This window comes from Mycteria americana, chromosome 1 (genome assembly GCF_035582795.1).
Source record: "Mycteria americana isolate JAX WOST 10 ecotype Jacksonville Zoo and Gardens chromosome 1, USCA_MyAme_1.0, whole genome shotgun sequence".
NCBI classification, from domain to species: Eukaryota; Metazoa; Chordata; class Aves; order Ciconiiformes; family Ciconiidae; genus Mycteria; species Mycteria americana.
In genome coordinates this window covers 68361663-68383327 of record NC_134365.1, presented here as the reverse complement: position 1 = coordinate 68383327, position 21665 = coordinate 68361663, and the positions used below count along the sequence as shown (strand labels likewise).

Here is a 21665-nt window from a genome sequence, read left to right as displayed (position 1 = left end):
GGCTTCCAGTCACTGGGTGACTGTTCATCCTCTCTCACCCCACTGGACATCTGCAGGTTTCCTGGGCTTTGAGAAATTATTCTGCTCATTTTGGGTAAACAGTATGTATATTTTTGCATTATAGATCGGTTACTGCTAAAGAAGCTGTCTCTGCATTTGAGGGTCTCTTAACCCCAGCAATCCTTAGGGAACTCATTAGAGACAGATGGGTGAAATTGTTTTCTATCACTTTGCTTTCCGCTTCCTACACTCTCACAAGACTTGAAAGTTTGAAATACTGCAGGGCTATCACTGGAGCATTGGCAGGCAGGACCTGCATTGGCAGGCAGGACCTGCAATGAGATTCTTGGGAAAACAAGTACTGCACCAGATACTGTAAACTCTGGCCAAGGAGATCCCCTAAAATTAGGAAAGAATGAGATAGCAAGGAAAAAGACGTTTGGAGAAAAAGGAGTGAATTTGTCAAGGCAAGCAAGGAAAGTGTTACAGAAGAGGAGTAGGGGCATAGAGGAAAAAGGCAGAAAAGAGGGCCAGTGAGGGAGGTGGGGGTGAGAGGGGTAAGTGGGTGCCAGCGGGGTTATGGGTCCTCACCGTTTTCATTCCAACGATGGACTTCTCCACTTTGGTGACATAAGTCACATGGTCCTCATTGGATTTTAGCTCTTTCTGCTGAATCCTCTCGTAGATCCCCACCACCAGCTCCCGTGGGATGTCAGCACCGTCGTCCACCCCTGCCAAACAGAAAATGTTGGGCAGGCTGGGCAAGCAGAAAAGGAAAGGGAGGAACCGGTGGTCCCTGACAGGCAACTACTGCCTCTGCACTGTGCAGCGCTGGGAAGTCGGAAGGGAAAGAGCAATACTTTGCTTTAGGCTGTCTTCTTTCTTCCTCTAACACACCTAATGCACCAGCAGGAGAGACTGACATCTCTAAGGCCAATGCAGAAGATTTCATTATTCCTTTGCTCTGCATGGTGGCTCCTTTCCATGTGTTCCCTAAGGTTTTATAGCCACAATTTCACATTCATATATCTTAGGCCACTCAGCAGCAACCCCTGCATTGATTTCATATCACCAGAAGTGCTAGATGTGGAGGAGATCTATGGTGGGACCCCGATGCTCTTCCTGCCAATGCAAGTGTCAGCTTTCCTGTTTGTTTGCTTGGTGGCCTCCACCATTTTCCTTCTGTGATGTCTCCCAGTAGTAATACTTTCCTGTTACTCTGTCTGTGATATCTCTGTCTTGGCCCTGTCCCTTTCCTCTTTTACATCTGTGCTGGTTTTGGCTGGGGTAGAGTTAATTTTCTTCGTAGTAGCTAGGATGGGGCTGTGTTCTGGATTTGTGCTGGAACAGTGTTGATAATAGAGAGATGTTTTAGTTACTGCTGAGCAGTGCTTACACAGAGTCAAGGCCTTTTCTGCTTCCCACACCACCCCACCAGCGAGTAGGCTGGGGGTGCACAAGAAGTTGAGAGGGGACGCAGCTGGGACAGCTGACCCCAACTGACCAAAGGGATATCCCATACCATATCACATCATGCTCAGTATATAAAGCTGGGGAAGAAGAAGGAAGGGGGGGACATTCGGAGTGATAGCGTTTGTCTTCCCAAGTCACCGTTATGTGTGATGGAGCCCTGTTTTCCTGGAGATGACTGAACACCTGCCTGCCCGTGGGAAGCAGTGAATGAATTACTGCTTTTGCTTTGCTTGTGTGTGTGGCTTTTGCTTTATCTATTAAACTGTCTTTATCTCAACCCACAAGTTTTCTCACTTTTATTCTTCCAATTCTCTCCCCCATCCCACGGGGGGGAGTCAGCAAGTGACAGTATGGTGCTTAGCTGCCAGCTGGGGTTAAACCACAACAACATCACCTTAGATAACTCTCCAAATTTTGCTGCCTGACCCTTGGAGAGCCTGGCAGAAAAGTTTTCTTTCACCCTTCCCTGAGCCAAACACCACAAATTAAACTGCCAGTCTTTCCTCTGAACTGAATTCCTTCAGCCATTTTATATTGATTTTCTTTGCTTTCCCTCCGGCTCCTTGGTCTGAGATGTACTACCCTGAGTGATGCACGTAAGGAACTGCTGAGGAATGGAGAGACATTGTCATCTCCTGGGTCCCTCATCCACATCCCTGCAAATGTAGCCTGAATACTCTGTCTTTTTTCAAACACAGGCTGGTGAAGCTACTGACCTGGGCATTGGCCTCCAGGTGAGTCTGGAATGAACTGTCTCCCCTTGTCTGTAACGGGGTGACATTCACTCGCTCTAGTGAGTTGTGGTGGTACACGCTGGAGGTGAGTGATTCTCATGTTGGCTGAATTCATTGTGATGTGAACTGGCAGATTTTCAAGCAACTCAAAGTTAACATAAAAAAACCTTTTGAGGCAGGTATCAGCCCCATTCAGTATCTCAGGAAATAACTTGAAAGAGGGCTTCAGTGTCACATTATACCAGTCTGAAGTGGATGACAAATTGGGGAAAGTGTGGGAGGTTGAGATGACACTTTCTGAACAGCAGTGAGGAGAAAGAAACAAGTCGAAGGAACCCACAGAAGTTCAAAATCTAGACAGGGATCTACACTGGAAAAATTTTGAGGGAGCTTCATCTGAATTGCAGATGTGCAGTAAGAGACACTTGAAGATGGCTGACCTAGGATGACCTAGGAGTGAACATGGCTGGGAAATTAGACAAGAATTTGTCTAGACATGATGTCAAAAAGGCCAAACAATACTAAGCTGCATTAGCAGATCTGAAAATAAGGAGGAGGCAGTGGCTCTATATATGAATGTGTTGTGACCACATCTGAAAAAGTGCTTTTAGCAACCTATTACCAAGATGGGAAGGACTGACCTTGAAAAACAGAAGAAAATTGATTTGGGGAACTGATGTATCAGAAATTGCAAAGAGGTAATGTATGCATGAACTCTGTCAGGCCTACAGTTACTATAAGTAATTGCAAGCAATTAAGAAGGGGAAGATTTAGCCTGAATAGAAGGAAAATGTGTTCATATATTCAAAGCAGCAAGGAGGGGAAGGGCTTGTTTAGCACAATCCAGCAGGGTCTAAGAAGGATGGAGCTGAACAACAGGAAAATGTAATACAATGGACTGCTTCCAAGCAGTGAGATCTATTAAAAGATGAAGCCATCTCTCAAGGAAAATTGTTGGTTTCTGAGAAGGCTGGACAGCTTTCTGCAGAAAACAAAGCTTAGATTTTCCTCTTCCCCAGCATCCTAGAAGACACCTCAAAGGGCCCTCCATGTCTGGCTCACAGGGAGCAGCAGCAGCCCTGAAGAAAGGCAGCTCCACTAGGTTTTTGCTGCCTTCACCTAGGCAGAATTTAGAGCAGCAAGAGGGCAAAAAAATCAAAGCAGGACCCTCACCTCTCAGATTGCGAATGAAGTCCTCCAGCATCATCTTCCTGTCAGGCTTGATGTTGGGGCTGTACATGTCCGTATTGAGGAGGATGATTGCAAAGGCCAAGATGAAGATGGTGTCCGGGTTGTGAAACTGCTGGACCACATCTGGGTTACACATGCAGTACCTCTGGCTGCAGCAGGAGGGATGCACACACTTAACATGGAACACGGGAGTGCTCTGCTCCAGGGTAGCAATGGCTTCATCACAAGTGGATTAAATTCCTCCTTTCACTCCACCTCTCACACACATGAGAAGGAATTGACTGCTCTCCAAAGGCAAATTTACCCACAAATGGCTGAAGTAGGCCACTGAAACTTCAGCCTTCTTGTCCTCAGGAACCCAAAGAGCAATTGAAACTAGAGAGGACTACTCAGGCTGGTGTCACTATGTAAGGGTAATATAGGAGGTGTCTACTCCAGCCTGCCTTGCTAAGGGCAAAGCAGTCCTCTGGAGGCACCAAGGGAGCAACCCAGCGCCCCTGCAAGCCCCAGTGCTGCTTTTCCTGTGAGTCACCAATGAACAGGGAGTCCCTTGCTGGCAGACATGTCAGGACTGGCCTCACTCTGGCTCTTTGTGCCCTCCATGCCACTGAACATCTGACAAGGACGTGGCTCTGCCACAGCAGTGGCACAGAGGACTCTGTGCTTCAGAAGCCCCTCCTTGATCACCTTCTTCGGAAGGGAGGTCCCTGGCCATTCACTCCATGGATGCTGCATGTTTTCTGCCTTGGGCGTGTTTTCTGCTTCCGCTTGGTTGCAGCAGTGAGGCTGCAGGGCTCATTGTCTTACCTGAAAGCCTCAATTAGCCGCTCGACCTTCTGCGCCTCCCCCTGCACGCGGATGTGTGCCTGGAATTTCCGCAGGGCTTCGTCCAGCTCCATGCCTGAGAAGTCCATCTCATCCACCACGCAGCTGTGGGAGGGGGACACAGCCTTCATCAGCACCTCCTCCTGCGGAGGACGCCAGGCAGGCTCCTTCACTGCGGTGCCAAGGCTCAGTCACCACGGGAAATACCATGGGAGCAGCCCTGAGACATCACTACAGCTGCCCAGATCATACTTAAAATGGGCAGTAATTTCAGACAAGTGATTCCTGCATTCTACAGCAGGTAAGCAATTATTGTGCCTAACCACACACACATGTGTATATATATATATATATATATATATGCGCGTGTGTGTATATACACCAAGATATATATATATACCATATCATACCATACCATATACAGCATATATATTTACATATACATATACAGAGAAAGTCTCTATATATGTATTGATATTTATCTGTATCTATATAGATACAGGTATCTACACATCTATATCGACATAGATATTTAGACACCTATATCAATACCAATATCGATATAGAGACAGATCCATCTATTTCTGCTTTTCCTATCATCTGGTGATCCTTCACACATTGTCCATTCCTCCCTCCCTCTCAGCACATGCACTTGTTCACTACCCACTTATCCATCCTTCTCTTATCTCTATTCACTGGGCTGTTCCTGCACTTGCCCTCTCCTTACCTTCCATTCTGTCCAATATACATCCCCACTTGCAACCCATACCTTCTTCACCACTCTTCACTCACACTCAACCACTGCGGCAACAACGTTCATTATGTCTTTAAAGACCAGAGCCAGCTCAGAGAAAATAAGAAATGGAAGCTGTTGTGCAGAAATAACATTGCAACATCAGCTGGCTTGTAACATCAAGGCTGGGTAAAACTCTGCCCATGTAGTCAAACACCAGGAGTCCCCAACAATTCATTCTGTCCAAACCCCTATTCATTTTGTACATTTCTACCCATTTCACACAATCTCTTTCATTTCCACCATACTTCAGTGCCATGCTGCCCCATTATCTGCTGGAAAACCTTCACCTCATACATCTGGTACGACCTTCCCTTTCCCAGTGATGCATTGCACACTGGTAATTAATAGCCAATTTAGATACCTAAAGAAGAGGATGCCACGTCTCTGGTTTCCCACTAAAGAATTCTCAGCTTATAAAAGTCCTACTGTTAGTCTCAAAAACCTACTAGTACAGTTCTTGCTGTCTGTATTAGTCAAATAATCTAGTTCTTCTTATTCTTACTGCATGATATTTTGGTCATTTGTAATGACAACACCTTCCCCATGTGGCTTCAGCACATTTTGTTAGCGTATTCCTACCTTTTGTGTCCAGGTCATTACTGCAAGCATTAATCAAAAGACTAGACTCAGAAAACTCTGCTCATAACCTCCCTTAGGTCCAGCTTCCCATTTCAGCAGAGTATGTAGGCACTAATGTCTTCATCAGCCAGTTTTCTCCCCCGTTTATAATTCCTCTGCTCATTTCTCTCTCTTCCACTCTCAACTAACAATTTCTCATGTCAAAGGCTTTGCTGAAGTCTAGAATTACGTTCTCCAGGTCCCTTGTCTAGAAAACTAGTTATTTTAACAAAGACAGACATTGAATTAATCTACTCTCCACTGGCTTTGGTATGTACCATTTACCTTCCTGTCTGCCATTATTCTTTCCCATAAATATAGTCTCAAAGCTGATATTCTATCTGACAGACCAAGAAATTCACAGGTGCCAAAATCCCATTTTCTTTAAGCCTTCCTTAAATACAAAGTTACTAATTTGCTAATCTTCAGTCATACGGCACCACCTTGACATTACAAGTGTATTAAAAATTCAAGGACTTCATATTTTCTGCTTCTGTATACCTTGGATGCTAATTCTTTCTCCCTCTCCCACCCCCTTTATGTCCTCCTCTGTATCGTGTTTGGTTTGCTTTCTCATGTTGTAAAGGATAAACTGACCCCAAATGTAAGGTCAGGAGGAAATCTTCCCCAAGACAGGTTGTCTGGGGCTGTAAGAGGAGCGGTACAGGGAAAATAGAGGGGGAGGGGATTAGGTCTCTTCTGGATCCTTCCATTTCCTAGGATTATCTGGAAATTTTACCAAACAAACCACTGCTAATAAAGGGATGTGCTGTCATCAGTTTCTTTTTCTTCCTTTCTGTGATAAACTGGAGACGTGTCTGTTGGTCTTTTCTATAGTGCTGCAGTCCGCTGTAGGCTGTTGGGAAGTGTTTTGTGAGCTAAGCTGTTGAATGCCATGTGCAGCCTTGCTAGAATAAAAATCTACTGCATGATGTCTCAAACGGGTGAGGGACAGGGTTCAAATGCTCAGAGACATCCCCCCATTCCTCCATTCCCCTAGTGATTTAAGAGTTAAGATAGCACTGCTTAACTGAAATGACACCCACAGAATAACTTACCAAGAGCCCTGGCTGAACACAGAGTGTTCAGTATCTTCTAAGGTTGGAGTCGTTACAACCTCAACTAGGAAACGTGGGCTCTTTCCCTGCACAAACTCCATATAATCAAAATGCAGGAACAACTGGTGAGGAGCAAGGGGGCAGAGAATCAATGGGGCTGCTCTCATAGGAAATCTTACATGAAATCTTTTTTTTTTTCCTTTCCAGGAGGTGGACTGCAGAAACACTCACAAATGGTTTCTGGCAACAGCAAAAACTTCCTCCACTGCCTCTTTCCTTTGTTATTTTTATCTTTCTCATACTTACACTCACATGTCCCTTGGGCTGACATCAAGGCGTTCTGCTTCTTGGAATTTATCTTTGATAGTAAGAAAAGTTTTTCTCTGGTTAGTCGTTATTGTGTTCACAGCTGCGACCACCTCTGCAGTTGGACTTTCGTTATTATTTTTTAATCTTTTCCAATGCATGATGTTTCTCAGCATTGACCCCAACGATTTTGCTGTTATTGTCTGCCTCCAGACGCGTGAAAGCAGAGTCCTTGCACACACCAGTGAGACTTGCTGAGGTCACCCTAGTAACCCCAATCCACCAGCATTAAATCATGTATCTTCTGCTCCCTCCCTCATTGATCAGTCCTTCCCCCTCCACATAGGCTGCTCCAACACGTCCTCCCCTTTGTGTACAAATCTCAAATAATAAAGTCAATGCCCTTGATAACAGAAAGCATTGAGCCTTTATTAGGACAAGTAGGACAAGGCAGCTGTTTATAGTTCTTTGCAAACTCAAACAGGCATTGCTACATGAATTATGCTCAGCTTCTCCTTTGAGAGTTTCTTTCATGGACTGACAGATGCAGGTTTACTTTGTAAATTCTAAGATGAACTCCTGGGAGTCCCTTCCATTTGACTCTCAGCCCAAAGAAGGGTGCCCCCCGTCCTGCTTTCTGAGAAAAATTGACCAGGAAGAAAGCACAGGTTAGGAAGAAAGTTTGATTCAAGCAAAGTCAGCCTAAGCTTAAGGCCTGAGGAATAGCTCCTAAAGGAGCCATCAGGTATGCTGCTACTTTCTGCTGCTAGACAGACAGAAAGAATGGTGGATCATAGTTGTCTGATATTTTTTGTGAGCAAATTTGACACAGGAAAGTCCATTCAAAGAGCCAAAGAGCCTTGTGCCATGGGGCTGCCATCCATGTTCCTGCTCCTCTTCTAGGTGGCTACAAATTTTGCTGCCTTGCCTGACCTCAGGTTCCTGTACAGAATCCCGTTAACTTTCCGAATGCACTGTGGTGCCTATGTCAGTGCTCTCCTGAAACGCAATGCAACTTTTCTTTGTGAAATCAGAGCAAGGAGGTCTTTCCTTTCCAAGGTAGAGACCCTGGAAGCTGACATAGGATATCTTGGCAAGTATACTGCCAAAAGTACATTGACCTCGTCAGCCTCCAGAGCTGCAGTGTAAAAGGCAGTGTAACTGCATGCATGAGGGGGGTGTCTCTCCCCAGAACTGGATTTGCTAATGTAAGAAACAAAGGTTGAGCTGAGAGCGGATGGCTCTCTGCATCCAAGGAATAAACCAGCAGCTTATGTGCATGTGCCAAAACCAGTGCTGAGTTAATTTTTCCACAAACAGCAGAATGCCTGTGAGATGCCTATTCTAGGACCACCAGGAGGCCTGAAGGATAACGAAGCAAGGGCAGAGTAATCACTTCATAAAATCTCCTCCTGTTTCAACTCCCTCCTCCCCACAGACTTGCAACAAGCCACGTGAATTGAGCTCACAGTGCACCCAGAGATGCATATAGCCCAGCACCCACAGGGATAGACTTTGGATGTTTAGATCATGTTGCTGAAGTGAGCAGGAAAAGTGCTGACACCCTGCCTCATAAACAAGGTGGTGGAGTTTGAGGGCTCTTGTGCCACCTGTATACATGGGGAGCTTGGTCTGTCCTGAGGCACTCGGCAGACAGGCACCTCACAACTGCAGAGAATTGCACACCAGGTGACAGGTGACAGGACCAAAGGGTGGGCTCCTAGTTGGATCATTTTTCTCAGCTATTACCTCTGTGGCGGTCATACTGCCTCCTAGGCTGCAGGGCACAGATCCCCCCAAAAGCGGGTGGACATAGTGGCATCAGAGCTGCGAGGATTTAGCACAGGGCTAAGCATGGCAAAAAAGCCTTGTGGAGAAAGGGTTCAGTGAAGGCAGGAAGCAGCTGTATCGTGTGGGGCTGGGATCTGCTCGACCAAGCGTAATGACCTATTTTCCAGCTTTTCCGCTCAGGTGACAATGCAGCAGGAGCTGGGCTGCAACTAAAAGCATCTGTAATGAACCTGCAGCCCATGCTCAGGGAGGGAGCAAGGGGGGAGGCAGCCAGGTGGAAAGTTTAAAACCACAAGGCACAAAGATATTAATAAAAAACATCCCTCTTCTCAGCTTCCCTAACCCTACAAGCTTTCTGAAGATGACCCAGGCTTAGGGTGGACTGCAGAGGAAGAGCTCAGCTCCTTGGGAGGAGGCTGCCCTGCATGTGTTAACTGAGGCTCACAGAAAGAAGAGTGAGCAGGACTCACTGATTCCCTGCACCAGTGGGCACGGGCATGTGTCCCAATCCTGCCCTCCATGCCCTCCCTGTGCGACGGTAGTCTCTACAATGGAGACCATGGCCCACGCCAGTCTTCCCTTTCTGGGGGATGCTGCACTACATGTATTGCCTAGGTTTTTTCTGGGGCTGAGTCATGCCTACTTGCCCCCCGGGGTTGTTGGTAGCTCACATGGCTACTCACTTGAGCGTCCACTCCTTCCTAAGCAAGAAATTGCCTTGTGTACCATGTCTTGCACCAGAGCTGCCTCGCAAGGTGGAGGGCTGTTCCCACTCCAGGCACGTTGGCCATGCAGGGGAGGGTTCTGCCCAGCCTTCGTCTTCCCCTCCAAGGGACACTGGGAACCCTTGTCCCCCAAGGGTCAAGGGAAACCACTGTTTCCCTGGGCACCTAGACAGGTTCAAGCTACACCTTCAGCCTTTGCAAGCCTGGCATGCGAAAGCCGCTCTTGTTCACAAGTTTGAACTGTGCCACAGCTCTGCTGGCAGCAGGAGGTCAGAACTGCCTAACACGTTCTTCCCTCAGTCCTGTTTCCATCACATCATTATCTATTGCTCCACAGCACAAGCTCCAGCACTGTGCTGCGCAAACCCTCCTGTAATGCAAGTCCCCTATTGATCCTCTGTAATGTCCTCAGTCAGAAGGGGAAAGGAGGCTAGTTTGGGCTAACCTGTCAAGTTCACTCTGCCAGTCCAAGAGGAATCTAATGCTTTCTAACGCTTCTTTGAGAGGCAGCCTCTTTGCTGGGCTCCCAGCTCTGCACTTACACTCCTAAGAGCAGCTTTTCTCTCCCTGACTTCCCATGAGAGAAAGAGAAGACAATACATGCTTGACAGACAGGAGAGCTGCTTACCCACAGGGAGAGTGTGTCTAACAGCAACTTACAGTCTAGCACCAACCAGCCCCCGACTCAGCACAATGTCTCCTCTGCTTGAATCCGTGCCCCTTTCTCCTCTGACAGCAAATGCACCAGGACAGCCACTTCTGCACTTCCCAGTCCCATGACCTGAACACAAACCATCCAGTACCAGCAGCACAGCTGACTCCATTCATGGCATCACTCACATTATCTTGTTCATGAATGAACTATAAATGGAAGCAATTCCTGAGTCAGAAACAGGTGGAGGGGAAGAATGAACTAAAGTGAAGGGAAATATGAATGCAGAACAAAAGCAACAAATAAACACAGAATGAAGAGTGCACAAAAAGAAATAAACAATACATCTGAGCATGTAATACAAAAGAAAGGGATGAAGAAAGGATGCAAGAATGATGATGTGTCTCATATTAAAAATATGTGTTAATGCCTTGGGCCTGACTTTTTCAAAGTAACCAAATTATTTTTCTGCAGTACTTGCCAAGTAGATTTGATAATAACTTCTCAATACTAGATCAGTGCTTTAATGGCCCAGGCTACCTCTCTACAGCTGTATTCCCTGGACCGGTAGACATTGAAGCCCTGGGATATGTCCCCAGTGACTCCTCCCAGCTGGCTGCAGGGCAGGTTGTGGAAGCAGATTCCCAGGAGAAGAGGCTGGATGTTACTATGGGATGCTGGATCACAGTGAGTGGTTATTACTGTGGGATGCTCAAAATTGGTTACAGATGGGATTTATACCCTGTAACATAAAATGCCGAAAAGATAGATGTCCAGCCTAAACTAGCACATTGAGAACAACACCACTCTTGAGGGCCCTGTGTTGCTCCATTGACTAAAGGAATTCATAAACTGATAGAAGACACTAAACTTGGTGGTGGCTAACAATAGGTGAGATAAATTCTGCTTTTAAAGATTGAAGCCTTTTCTGCAAGAGAAAATGACACACTGCATCTCCCTAAACAGACAGGCCTGAGCAGTTTAGTGTTATCAAAGGATGTGTGCCAATTATAGTTAGATACTGTTGAAAATCCCCTGCTCTCTCCCTTGTTCCTCAGGCTAGCGTGTATAATTACTTGTGAGTTATCCAGACACCTTTTCTGGGTTCCAAGAAAATCAGTTAAAGATTGAAAGATAGAGTAGGAAGATGGAGGGGAGAATATAATTTCAGGGCCTTTAGGTGCTGGGCATGCAGGTGTGGGAAGGCAAAATAGCATACCAAAGTGCTCAAGCCTCATACTATGCTCACCCTCACTCACCCCCCTACCCATGTACATAAGAGGCTTTGCAACCAGCATGGCGCTTCTCTGGAGTTTTGCATTTACTAGGCGGGCAGTAAAGAGGGACCATCTTCACAGTGCCAAATGCCACTGTGCACTCCTGAGCTCTGTTGCCTGACTCCAGGAACAGGCAGTGGTTGGCTTGTTTGTCAGCCGACACAGCTTCAATACCTATGGAAGCCACGAGAAGTTTGTAGAGTATAGACTTATGGCTCGACTTACAGCTGAGTCTGGAGTTTGTAACCTGGGCAGCTCTGCCCCGCCTTCAAATGCACAAGGGAGGCCGACACTTTTGCAGATGTTTTAAAAGCTGTCCTATTATTTATTCATGCAGTTGGGTTAATTCAACCTGGCTGCAATAGAAACAATGCTTACAATACACAATTCTAACACAAGTTTTCACATCGAGTGAAAGCTAAACTAACACAGCAAGTGGCATCAATAATTGAAATTGCTTTCAGGAGGGAGAGGATGGGCCAGGAATGCTCCAGGGCCAGGTCTGGGATGTGAAAAAGCAGAGACATCTCCCCCTGCATACAGACTTGCTCACTGCAGGTGGTCAGAGCCTGTCCAACAACTACTGCCCACTCATGGCCACCCTGCCTGGGCATTTGAGCTTGCCAGGCCTAGCAGTGCCTGTTCTTCTTCTGCGCATTTGGGCCACAAAAATGACTGTGACATTGGGCAAATTGTGCAGAAGCTACTGTAGAAGCTATCCTGTCTACCACGTGCTCTCCAGGGAATACCACGTACCCTAACGCTAGCTTGCTAAGTGTGGGTAGATGTGGGGACTGTGAGACAGCCCTTGCAGAGTCCATTGTCCCAACCTGTGGCAGTGTTCCTGCGCTAGTTTGATTGGAGTTGGATGGGAAATGAGAACCAGACTAGGTCTTAGTTCTAAAATGCCAAAAGGTCTTTGAGCTGCCTCTTGCTCCCACACAAACAGCTCAGAAGTTGTGACTAGCCCTTGAGCTATAGTGCACTGGAAATGCCAGCACACTATAGTACACTGCCAGCCCTCTTCTTCCTGCAGCATGGACAGGAAAAATATCCAGGATGATAATCCTGGGCCAGAATTTCTCCTGGCAATGCCTTGTTTCCATGCATGTCATACCGCTGGGTGTGCAGCCATTGCCCAGCCAGCTCTCACAAGCAGTTGATGAAAATTTGCTTGCAAAACCCACCAACCATTGCTATCCCCAAGCTCAGAACTGACACAGGAAGAGAGTGAAACTACCTGCAAACAGCACAGCTACAACCAGCTGAATGTGTGTTTTTTCCTTCCTGTTTTAGAACATTTTGTGTATATTTCATGTCTACTTTTATCTTCACCTTTAAGAAGACGAATCAGCAATTTATTGTGAAGAGGGGATGGCAGCACAGATTGTTAGTGCAAGAAATCATCTGTTGCCTGGAGAGATCAGACACAGGTTTGAATCCCGAATTCAGACTCAGTTGCTTGATATATGTCCATGTACACACAGTCCATGTCCAAGATATGTCCGTGCACACACAGCCTCAACAGCTCAGTTCCTGTCTTTGAGCCTTGCTTTCTACATCTGTAAATAGGATGGCAGGGTCACTCTTTCACTGGACATTTGGAGTGCTACACTGAGAGGTGCAGTGGAAACTGAGAGTCATGAGCATGATGGAATAGGGCCGCCTGCTTTAATGGCCCTCCTGCAACATGCAGAGACAAGACAAGCAACCACATAGCAGCTCCTGGCCACTGAGGCTGGGAGGCAGACACCAAGCTTTGCAATAAGGACTGTTCCAAGGAGCTGCTGACACAGAGTTTGTAGTCACATGTGAGGCAGAAGAACATGGTCATTTGCATGGATGATGCCAATTTAGGACTACAAGGAAGTGCCAGCCTATTGCTATTGCAATATTTCCCTGTCTGTGCAGAGGCTAGGTTTGGACTTCAGCAGAGTATCTGTCAGGGTAAGCAGCCCACACATTGCTTGCTGGAGAAAAAGAGGCAATTACTTTTAATTGTAGCTCTCAGCATGAAGAGACTGGAGAGAACATGTGTCTCATTGCTGGCCAAATCAATACCCATACAGTATATTAAAAAAAGAGCTGGACCAAAGGTCAGGTACCTGCAGCAATAAGCAGCAGCAATTGCAGCAGGAATGAATTTTGAGATTTGGGCCCAGATTTTGCTCTTGAACTGGCATCCTCCCCTCTTTCCCTGGAGTAGAAGTGGTGTGTGTATTGGATTTAGGGTTTCTGTTTGGCTTGGTTCAAGAGAAAACACTGCAAAATTCAAGGGAGATAGAGAACATTTTGGAGAATGGGAGAATATAATAAAGGATCCAGTGCAAAGGACTTCCTGCCTAATGGAAAGGCAGCTCTCACTAAGAACTGTGCTTCTGCCTAATAAAAGAAAGACCCAGCTGAGTGCTGGTCATCCCTTGGAAATGGGTCTCTGAATGAGCTGCTTGTCCCCTGACTACACAGGTCACAACACTCTGCATGGCAGCCCTCACATTTGCACTCTGGTGCAAACTCACCCTTGCTTTCACTGTAGCTTTCACTGTAGCAGTTCTCAGGGTGGGAGAGGTGGTGTCCCCTGTTCCTGATGTCCCCTTTTTATCATACAGAGAGCTGTGCTTTCTCCTTTTCCCTCATCTGAAGTACATCAGGACCAAACAGTAAATGGAGGCTCATCTCAATTCCCCAGGCTTATCTTTGCAAGAAAGTCTGTCATCTTGGACAACACTCAGAACAACAGGGAAGATGCTTTGCTTCCCGACACTTCAGACCCTGCTCCCATGACACTGGGGACTGACAAGTTAGCAATGGTTACAACGTGGAAGGCAGACCAACAGGCAGGTGCTGAGGTAGTATAAGTCTCAGGTATCCACAGGATTTTGCAGCCCAAATTGCAAGACTTGAAAGAGGAGAGAGGTGTAGGCTGAGATGCATGGCTTGTGTGACCAGGAGAGGGTCATGGTGAGACAATTGAAGGGAACAATCCAGCAAAGGCAGCCACTGAACAGAAGCAGGGAGGAAACCTGAGATCTTGTTCAGAAAAGGGACAGCTCAGCCCATTGGAGTTTTTGCAGTGGGGATGTTTCTCTCAGTGCTCTGTGACTGCAGTGGTAATGATAAACCCTCAGTAGCATGCTTCCTCATGCAGGCCTCTTCATTACCACAAACAGGACCAACTCCCCTTTTATTATCCCCATAGTGCAGTTGGACAAACTGAAAAGGCCACCCATCTCAAAACTGGACAGAAAGAGAACCAGGTGTGGAGCCAGCATTCGCCGCTTCCTGCTGGTCTCACAGTAAGGAGCAGATATTTTTCCTCCTCTGCCTCTCTTAGTACTTCCCAGAAAGCATCAGAGGTGCTTCATCTGGATGGGGTGAGACCCCAGTCACAGAGTTTCCCAGCCACTAAACCTCCCAGCATCACTAGTCTTACCACCCAACGGTGCTGAGCTCCTGCTAGACGATCGCAGGCCCTCTGAGGAGGCCTGAAATGAAAGGGCTGCTGATATTAAGGGGTAAACACATTGCTGGGAAATGCATTGAGAGATGCCAGATAGGGAGTGGGAATGGTGAAGTTCCTGCAGAGTGGGGATGGCGGGGCATGGAGGACAGGGTGCTTGATGGTGCAGCCAGGGGCAGAGTGGGCTGGCAACTCCTTTACAGTGCAGGGAGGAGGGGAAGAGGTTTCCACACTTACTCCAGGACGTCCCTGTTGAACTGCTTCTTGCTGTTGCCCAGGAACTCCCCAATCATCTGGCGGCTGAGGCCCTTCCGCTGGAGCAGGAAGTGTGCCACCCCAATGGGGGTGTCCGGGATGAAGCCTCGGGAGATCAGGAACTGGATCCCTTTGTCTGGGTTTCTGAAAGGGAAGGACAGAGACATGGTGAGTTTGCATGATCTCTTTGAGGCATTATTGCCCCTGGCTCACCTCATGGCTTGCAGCAATGCAGCCCTCAGTATGTGCATAGGCTCCTATGAGTTCATGTGTATGGCAGGGACAGGACTGGTGGGGGCAGGGAAAAGTGACTTGGGGGAGTCCCCCCGAGTTGCTGCTGAGGACAAACAGATGCCATGGGACCTGCTGAGTCACTTGTAGCACCTGCTGTCACCTGGGGATCACAAGTGCCATCCTACTGCTACAAAGGATCCTGCTGCACGATACCAGCCCCATCAGTGACTCTCTTCTGCCATGCATCTGCTCCAGAGTCAAAGGCTCTTGTATCCTCCCTGCCGCAGCTTGGTTTGTTTAGGGTCCCTGTGAGGACATGATTAGACTGTGTGTCCCACACAGACAGCACAGGAAGTACCACTATGTTCAGCTGCTCCATATGTAACCCACAGAGAGCTGTCCCCAAGGATGAGGGGTGAGAGCTGGGCACGCGACACTGCTTTAGGGGAGCTGGGGTTGCACCTTCTATAGGGCAGACAAAGGCAAAAGGAAAAAGGTGGCTGTGAAGAGACTTAGGAGACATTGCTGCCATGGACTATGGGCAAATGAGGCTCAAGACACAAAGGGGGATAACCAAAGGTGGGCACTTTTTCTGTTAAAAAAATAATTCTCTTTTTCATACCTTTTTAGTGCTCAGTGTGGAGTGACACTTTCTACCTTCCTCACCTGAGCCTGGTGCTGGCTGCCTGAACAGAAATCCCATGCTCAGATTTGCTTATCTTTTCCTCCACTTCCCCCACCCTTAGCTGTGTTGTTCTTCCCGTCTCTATTGATTTACCCCCTCAGGCAGAAATCTCTGTGTGTGGGTGGATGAGAGCACACACCTGGAGAATGCCTTGTCAGAGCTAGGAGAGAGCTGCGTGCAGCTCCCAGACAGAGAGTTTTTCTCCCTCTGTGGCTGTGAGTGCCTCTCTGAGAACAGGCCTGGTGCTGAGTGGGCCTGACTGCCTGGTTGTGGGAGTGATTTTCTGCTTGTTAGTGTGCCAGTGTCTGTGCCCGCATACCCAGCTCTTGGGGGGTAGCGCGTGTCTCAACAAGCACATGTTTGTGTGCGTCTATGTCGTGTACATGCAGATTTCTCTTGCACCACACATGTGCATCAGAGCCCGTGTGTCTGCACGTTTTTGCTTTCTCCTCATGTCTCCTATAAGCCCACATGCTTCTACGTATCCTGGGAGCGGCTGTGAGCCTATGTGGTGCCTGTCCCACAGTACAGATAGGAATGAGTGTGTATGTGTGTATTGTGCAGAAGGTTTTCTTCCTATATTTCAGTCTGCCCCACTGAAGGGTGTCTGTCATGATGCACTCTTGCTGAGGGGAATTAGTGCAATGCCAGGAAGATTTCCACATTCCTTTGGTTCTCTGAGCTGGTGAGTGGGGAGAGGTAAGAGGGTAGCTTCTTCATGAAAGGATGCTATACTTCCATCATTAACCCAAATTCAGGGATCTTTGTCAAGGCTCAGTGAGTCTGCTCAGGCAGTTTCCTGGGGTGAGGAAAGGATAGGATGAGTTCTCAGAGCACGTGAATGTATGATATGCACAGGCACAGACTGTGACACTGTCAGGTGGTGAAGGATGTGGGTGAGCAACATATGTCTAGCTATAAGGGGATCAGCATTCAGGAGAATGGCCTGCTCCTTACAGGGGCCTCATGGGTTTACAAAAAGTAGATGGGCTTGAAATAGTTCTGCTTACTCTCTAACGTCACAAAGAAAATACCCTGGGCAATGTGGCATCCCCAGGGAGAGTGGCTGGGAGAACAAGTCAGCCCATTAAATTTATGAACAGGAGAGCTGCAAGGTCTGATATTGAAAAACCCAGGCCTTCTTCAGGGAAAAGCAACAATGCACCTTCTATATTATCACACAGATCTCCTGGTTCACCTTTGAAGAGCACAGGCAAAGTTCTCTGCTAAGTGCAAAGGTCATATGGTCAGGGCTAAAGTCAAGCTAAGCAACAGAGATTCATAAAACGCACCTCCGCCTGCACACTTTGGTATTTGGCAAGGGACAGTATGGTGTTCACAGCATGAGGATGATCTCAGCCACACTGGTGTGACTCCAAAGCCACTGGACTGACTTTGGATTCACTCCAGAGGAGCTGGGAGCTGCATGTGGCCAGAAAAATGCAGCTCACACACTGGCATGGATGTGCAGATTTCAGTAGAGATGGCACACGCAATGCAAGAGGATGTACGATAAAACAGTCCAGCTGTGACAGTCCTCCTGCACTACCTAGACTATAACTCAAATATACATGCACACACTATTCTTCCACTAACAGCAGCCTTTCAGTTTTCCCCTGGATTCAATTTGTTCTCCACAAAATCCCGATAGCAATACAGCATCTCTGCCACTGAACACCTGCAGATGTGTCCCATGTACTGCAGCATGCGGCTTTCACCCAGATGTGCAGCAGACAACTCCCCTTCCATCTCTCCTGAATCTGATCCCTGCTATTTTCTTTAGTGTTGCAGGGGTGTTAAGCACGGCCAGCAAATGCTGCGGGATTCCTCACGTCCTGCTGGCTTTCCCTCTGCCCACGCAGCCAGCTGCCCACACACACTGTTATTACAGCAGTGCTGCATAATGAAGCACTCTCCGTTCCAGGGATTCCACCCCCTCACTGTGGAGTGGGGATGGGGAAAGTGCCACAGCAGCGCAGCGTTGATGTGTTCCCAGGGGCCTGCTCCGAGCCAGAGCGCTGCTTGCTGAAAAGGCAACTCAAGGCCAGATAGACTATGGCAGATGGTGCTAGCAACTGCAGGCTTTCAGCTCTTGGTCCAGGGGAGTGGTCAGCAAAAAGGACGTGCACACTGGCGCGCACGGCCTCAGCTCCATGCCCTGTGGGTTGGTGCCCACATTGCAAACCCTACAATGGTAAACTGGCTCCTTGTTAGAAATTGGCATGGAAACCAACAACCAAATAACTACAGAAAGCTGAATGGCCTTCCCAGCCCCTTGGATTGAGGTACACTACACTAAGGGGAGCCATGCGTCCCTTAGATCCCGCTCAGAGAATAAAAAAAAGGCTTCACTCCCCAGAGCTAACAGGTCAGTTCCCTCCTTCCCTGTCCTCCAGTGTTTTGTCAAGAAAACTGAGCCTTAGAGGTTACTGCACATTATTTCAGCAGCTAGTTTCAAGGGAGCAGGGGAGGCCTGGATAGGAAGTTGTGTTTCAGAGCTCCACAGTTAAGTCTTCTATCCCACAGGGACCTGCAAGATGCAGTGAACCCAGGTCACTGAATGAAGGACAGCAGAGCTGCTTCCCCAAAAAAGACCTGGCGCTGCTGATCTGTCACATGAATGTGTGCCAGGCAGATTGAGGGAGGAGGAGAGGCTGGGAAACAGCATTTTCACTCCTGCTTTATCTTCACATCAGTGCTCATGTCAGCTGTGCAGGAACCAAAGGAAAACACATTGGGTGGACGGACTTCTGCCAAGCACGGCTGAGAATACTGAAATACTTAGTAGCAGAGACGTGAGCCCCATGTCCCCCTCCAGAAGTATATCTATCCCAACACAAACACCAGAACATCTGTGTGGACCTGGAACTACCTCTATCATAATCAACCGCCACCTGTGTCTGGTGCCTACCTTCTCTCATTCCAGCCTGCTTGTGTTCATCAGGCATATCTGTGTGCGCCCAGAGCCTGGCTTTGATATGTACACATGGACCGACCTGTTCACAGCCTAATCTCAGAGCTAGTAAAATGTTCCTCAGTTCTGTAAGAGTCCCAAATCCGTCTGCTCTAACATCACTTCAGTTCTGAATGTGCTCTGAGCCCAGCCCTAAAAACGTCTCTTCCAGGTTCCTGCCTCCTGGAGTCCACAGCCTCCATACTACACATATATAAATCCCATGCATTGCCCCCTTGCCTGTGCAAAACTTCTGCCTAGGACTGTGTAATCTTTAGTCCTCGCTTTGACCAAAAGGCCCACGCTAATGTGTGGCAAAACATTCTTCTAGTATGGGTGCATTAAATCCCCAGCACCTTCATCAGGGGACTCAAATGGAAACCAAGACAGTATAAGATGGAGCAAAACCCAATATTTCTCATGGCTTGCTTTGATGAGAAAAGTCTCGTTGAAAGGCAACGAGCAAATCTAAAGCTCCTTATAGGAGCTCAGCTGCTTTCTGCCAATCCAAAATAGACTATGTGTGACCCCTGGAGTTAACCTCTTCTGACGGTAATCTCTGGGCTGCTCTGCTTTTTCTTTCACACCTACAGCCTTTTCATAGGATATCAGACTCAGATGTGTGAGAGACTGAGATGACTAAACCTGGTCTGTCAGGTGAAAATCTACCCAAATACCAGACGGAAAATGACAGCCAGAGCACTCATACTGGGCTAGCTAAGCTCAGCTCTACCTCTGTCTCTCTCTCTTTACTTGGAAATGCCCCATGTTAAGTAACCAGGGTACATCCCCAGCTATGCTTGTTCCTTTGCAACAGAGTGGAGCAGGAGCCTAGATCCCAGGCTCAGCTGGTGGATGCCAAATGGACAGCAACTGGGACTGAAGGTTCAGAATTCAGGAGAGCATGAGCACTACTCATAGGGCACTGGGCTTGTTCTTCTGTTGGGCAGAAGATCAGGACAGCACTTGGGGGACTTTAGAGAAGAAGCTTCTGGGTAGCCCACCTGTGGTCTGCACTGCATACCCAGAGGGTCATGCCCTTGAATGTGAAAGAACTTCCCCAGAGATGGATCTAGACCAGGAGCCTGCTATCTTCTGTTCCTGTGAGGCAGGAAATAGGCTGGAAAACATGAAAGAGGAAGAGTCACTTACATATTAAAGAGGTTCAGCCCAATGCGGTAGAGGCGCTTCCTCATGGTGTCTGTGGAAAGTGTAGGGGACTTGCAGCTAGCTGGGTTCTCGCAGTGGTACCTTGGGAGGCTGAGGATCATGGCCTGTAGTGCTTCTTTCGAGGACACCTCAGAGGCTGACTTGGCTGAAGTGGAGGTGCTGCTGCTGCTCAGCTGCTCCGAGTTGTCTGCATTCTCAGACTCAGAGCCTTTGCTTTGCCCCGTCTCATTGCTAGCATCAAACTGGAGCTTCTGCACTGCCATCTGCCCAGGCTCAGCACTGCTGTCTCCCGTGCCATTAGTACTGACATTCACCTCAGTGAAAGTGTGGCTGTTCTGGAGAGCTCTGGACTCAGGTACGCTCTCTGGGGCAGCCAGTGGTTCACTGGCTTCTCCCTCCCCTTCTCCTGGGCTTTCTTCTGCCTTGGTAGCTTGAGAGAGCCCAGCCTGGGCATTGCTGCTGAGGCAGTTTGCCATGGACACCGAGGTAGACGATGAGACAGAGATGTTCTTGTTGTCGATCTGGACTGTGACATCTCGAAAAGCCATCATGAGAGTGCTGCTGCTCTTGGGCAGGGTATCTGGCAGGAGCCCTTCCTCCTTCTCCTTGTCCTGCAGCTCAGTTTCTAAGTCTTGGTTTGGCTGCATTGAGCTGGCACTGAAGGTCTCCCTTATCTGGTATGAGCCCCCATCTTGCAGTGAGCACATGGTCTTCAGGCTCCAGGTGCTGAGGGCATCATCAATAGACTTGGCCAGGGACTGAACTTGTTCTGTGAAGGAGTCCTCCAGCTCGGTCAGTGCCCCACTGATGGTGGCTGGCAAAGATGGGGACCTCACCAATGGGATGCCCACAAAGTTGTAGCCCTCCACCAGGGCTTTCTCAGCAGAGAAGCTCTCTGAGTTCTGGACCCGGACTTTCCTCAGAGAGATGCGGCGTGGCATGCGGCTCTCCAGCAGTGAATTGCGGATCTTCTCAAAGTTCTTGCTGAGCTGGTACTGCCGGAAAGCAGTCTGGATGGTGCAGGCTGCCCTGCGAGATACCAGGTGACCTCCGTATTTGTGCTCTAGCATTTCGATCTGAAAGACATAGAAGCAGGAGAGGTTATTTTTTGTTAATTGACTTCTGATGGCTTTCTGTGACCCCAGTTCCTACACTGATTAGTCTGTAATGACTGTCAGAGGAACTTCTAACACTGAATTAGCTTTTTCCTGCACTGCCGTGCCCTTGATTTCAGTGGAAGGCCCCCGCTTTGGGGGGGCTAAAGCATCAGTACTGTGAGCTTCCTTACAGCTGTAACAGGATCATGCCTCTTCCTACAGTGCCAGCCATACAAGCTGAAGCCTGGAGGTGCCCTTCCCTTGCAGACCCACTTCTGATGGCCTTTAGGGCAAGCTCATCACTGCAAATAGTTCCAGCAATGTGTCTTCCTGCTCAGCAGTGCTCTGGTAATGTCAAGCATCAT

The 21665-nt window shown here is 48.0% G+C and overlaps 1 protein-coding gene across 5 annotated transcripts in view; it reads right to left on the bottom strand.

The window, feature by feature from the left end:
- Nucleotides 1–21665, bottom strand: part of IQSEC3 (IQ motif and Sec7 domain ArfGEF 3) — a 108667-nt gene that overhangs the window by 11851 nt on the left and 75151 nt on the right. For all 5 annotated transcript variants that reach the window (XM_075504167.1, XM_075504153.1, XM_075504143.1 and 2 more), the window contains exons 4-8: nucleotides 20186–21279; nucleotides 15144–15305; nucleotides 4206–4328; nucleotides 3381–3547; nucleotides 592–731 (exon numbers count right to left, since the gene is read on the bottom strand). In XM_075504167.1, coding sequence (XP_075360282.1) covers nucleotides 592–731; nucleotides 3381–3547; nucleotides 4206–4328; nucleotides 15144–15305; nucleotides 20186–21279 — 1686 coding nt within the window. The remainder of the gene's footprint in view (nucleotides 1–591; nucleotides 732–3380; nucleotides 3548–4205; nucleotides 4329–15143; nucleotides 15306–20185; nucleotides 21280–21665) is intronic.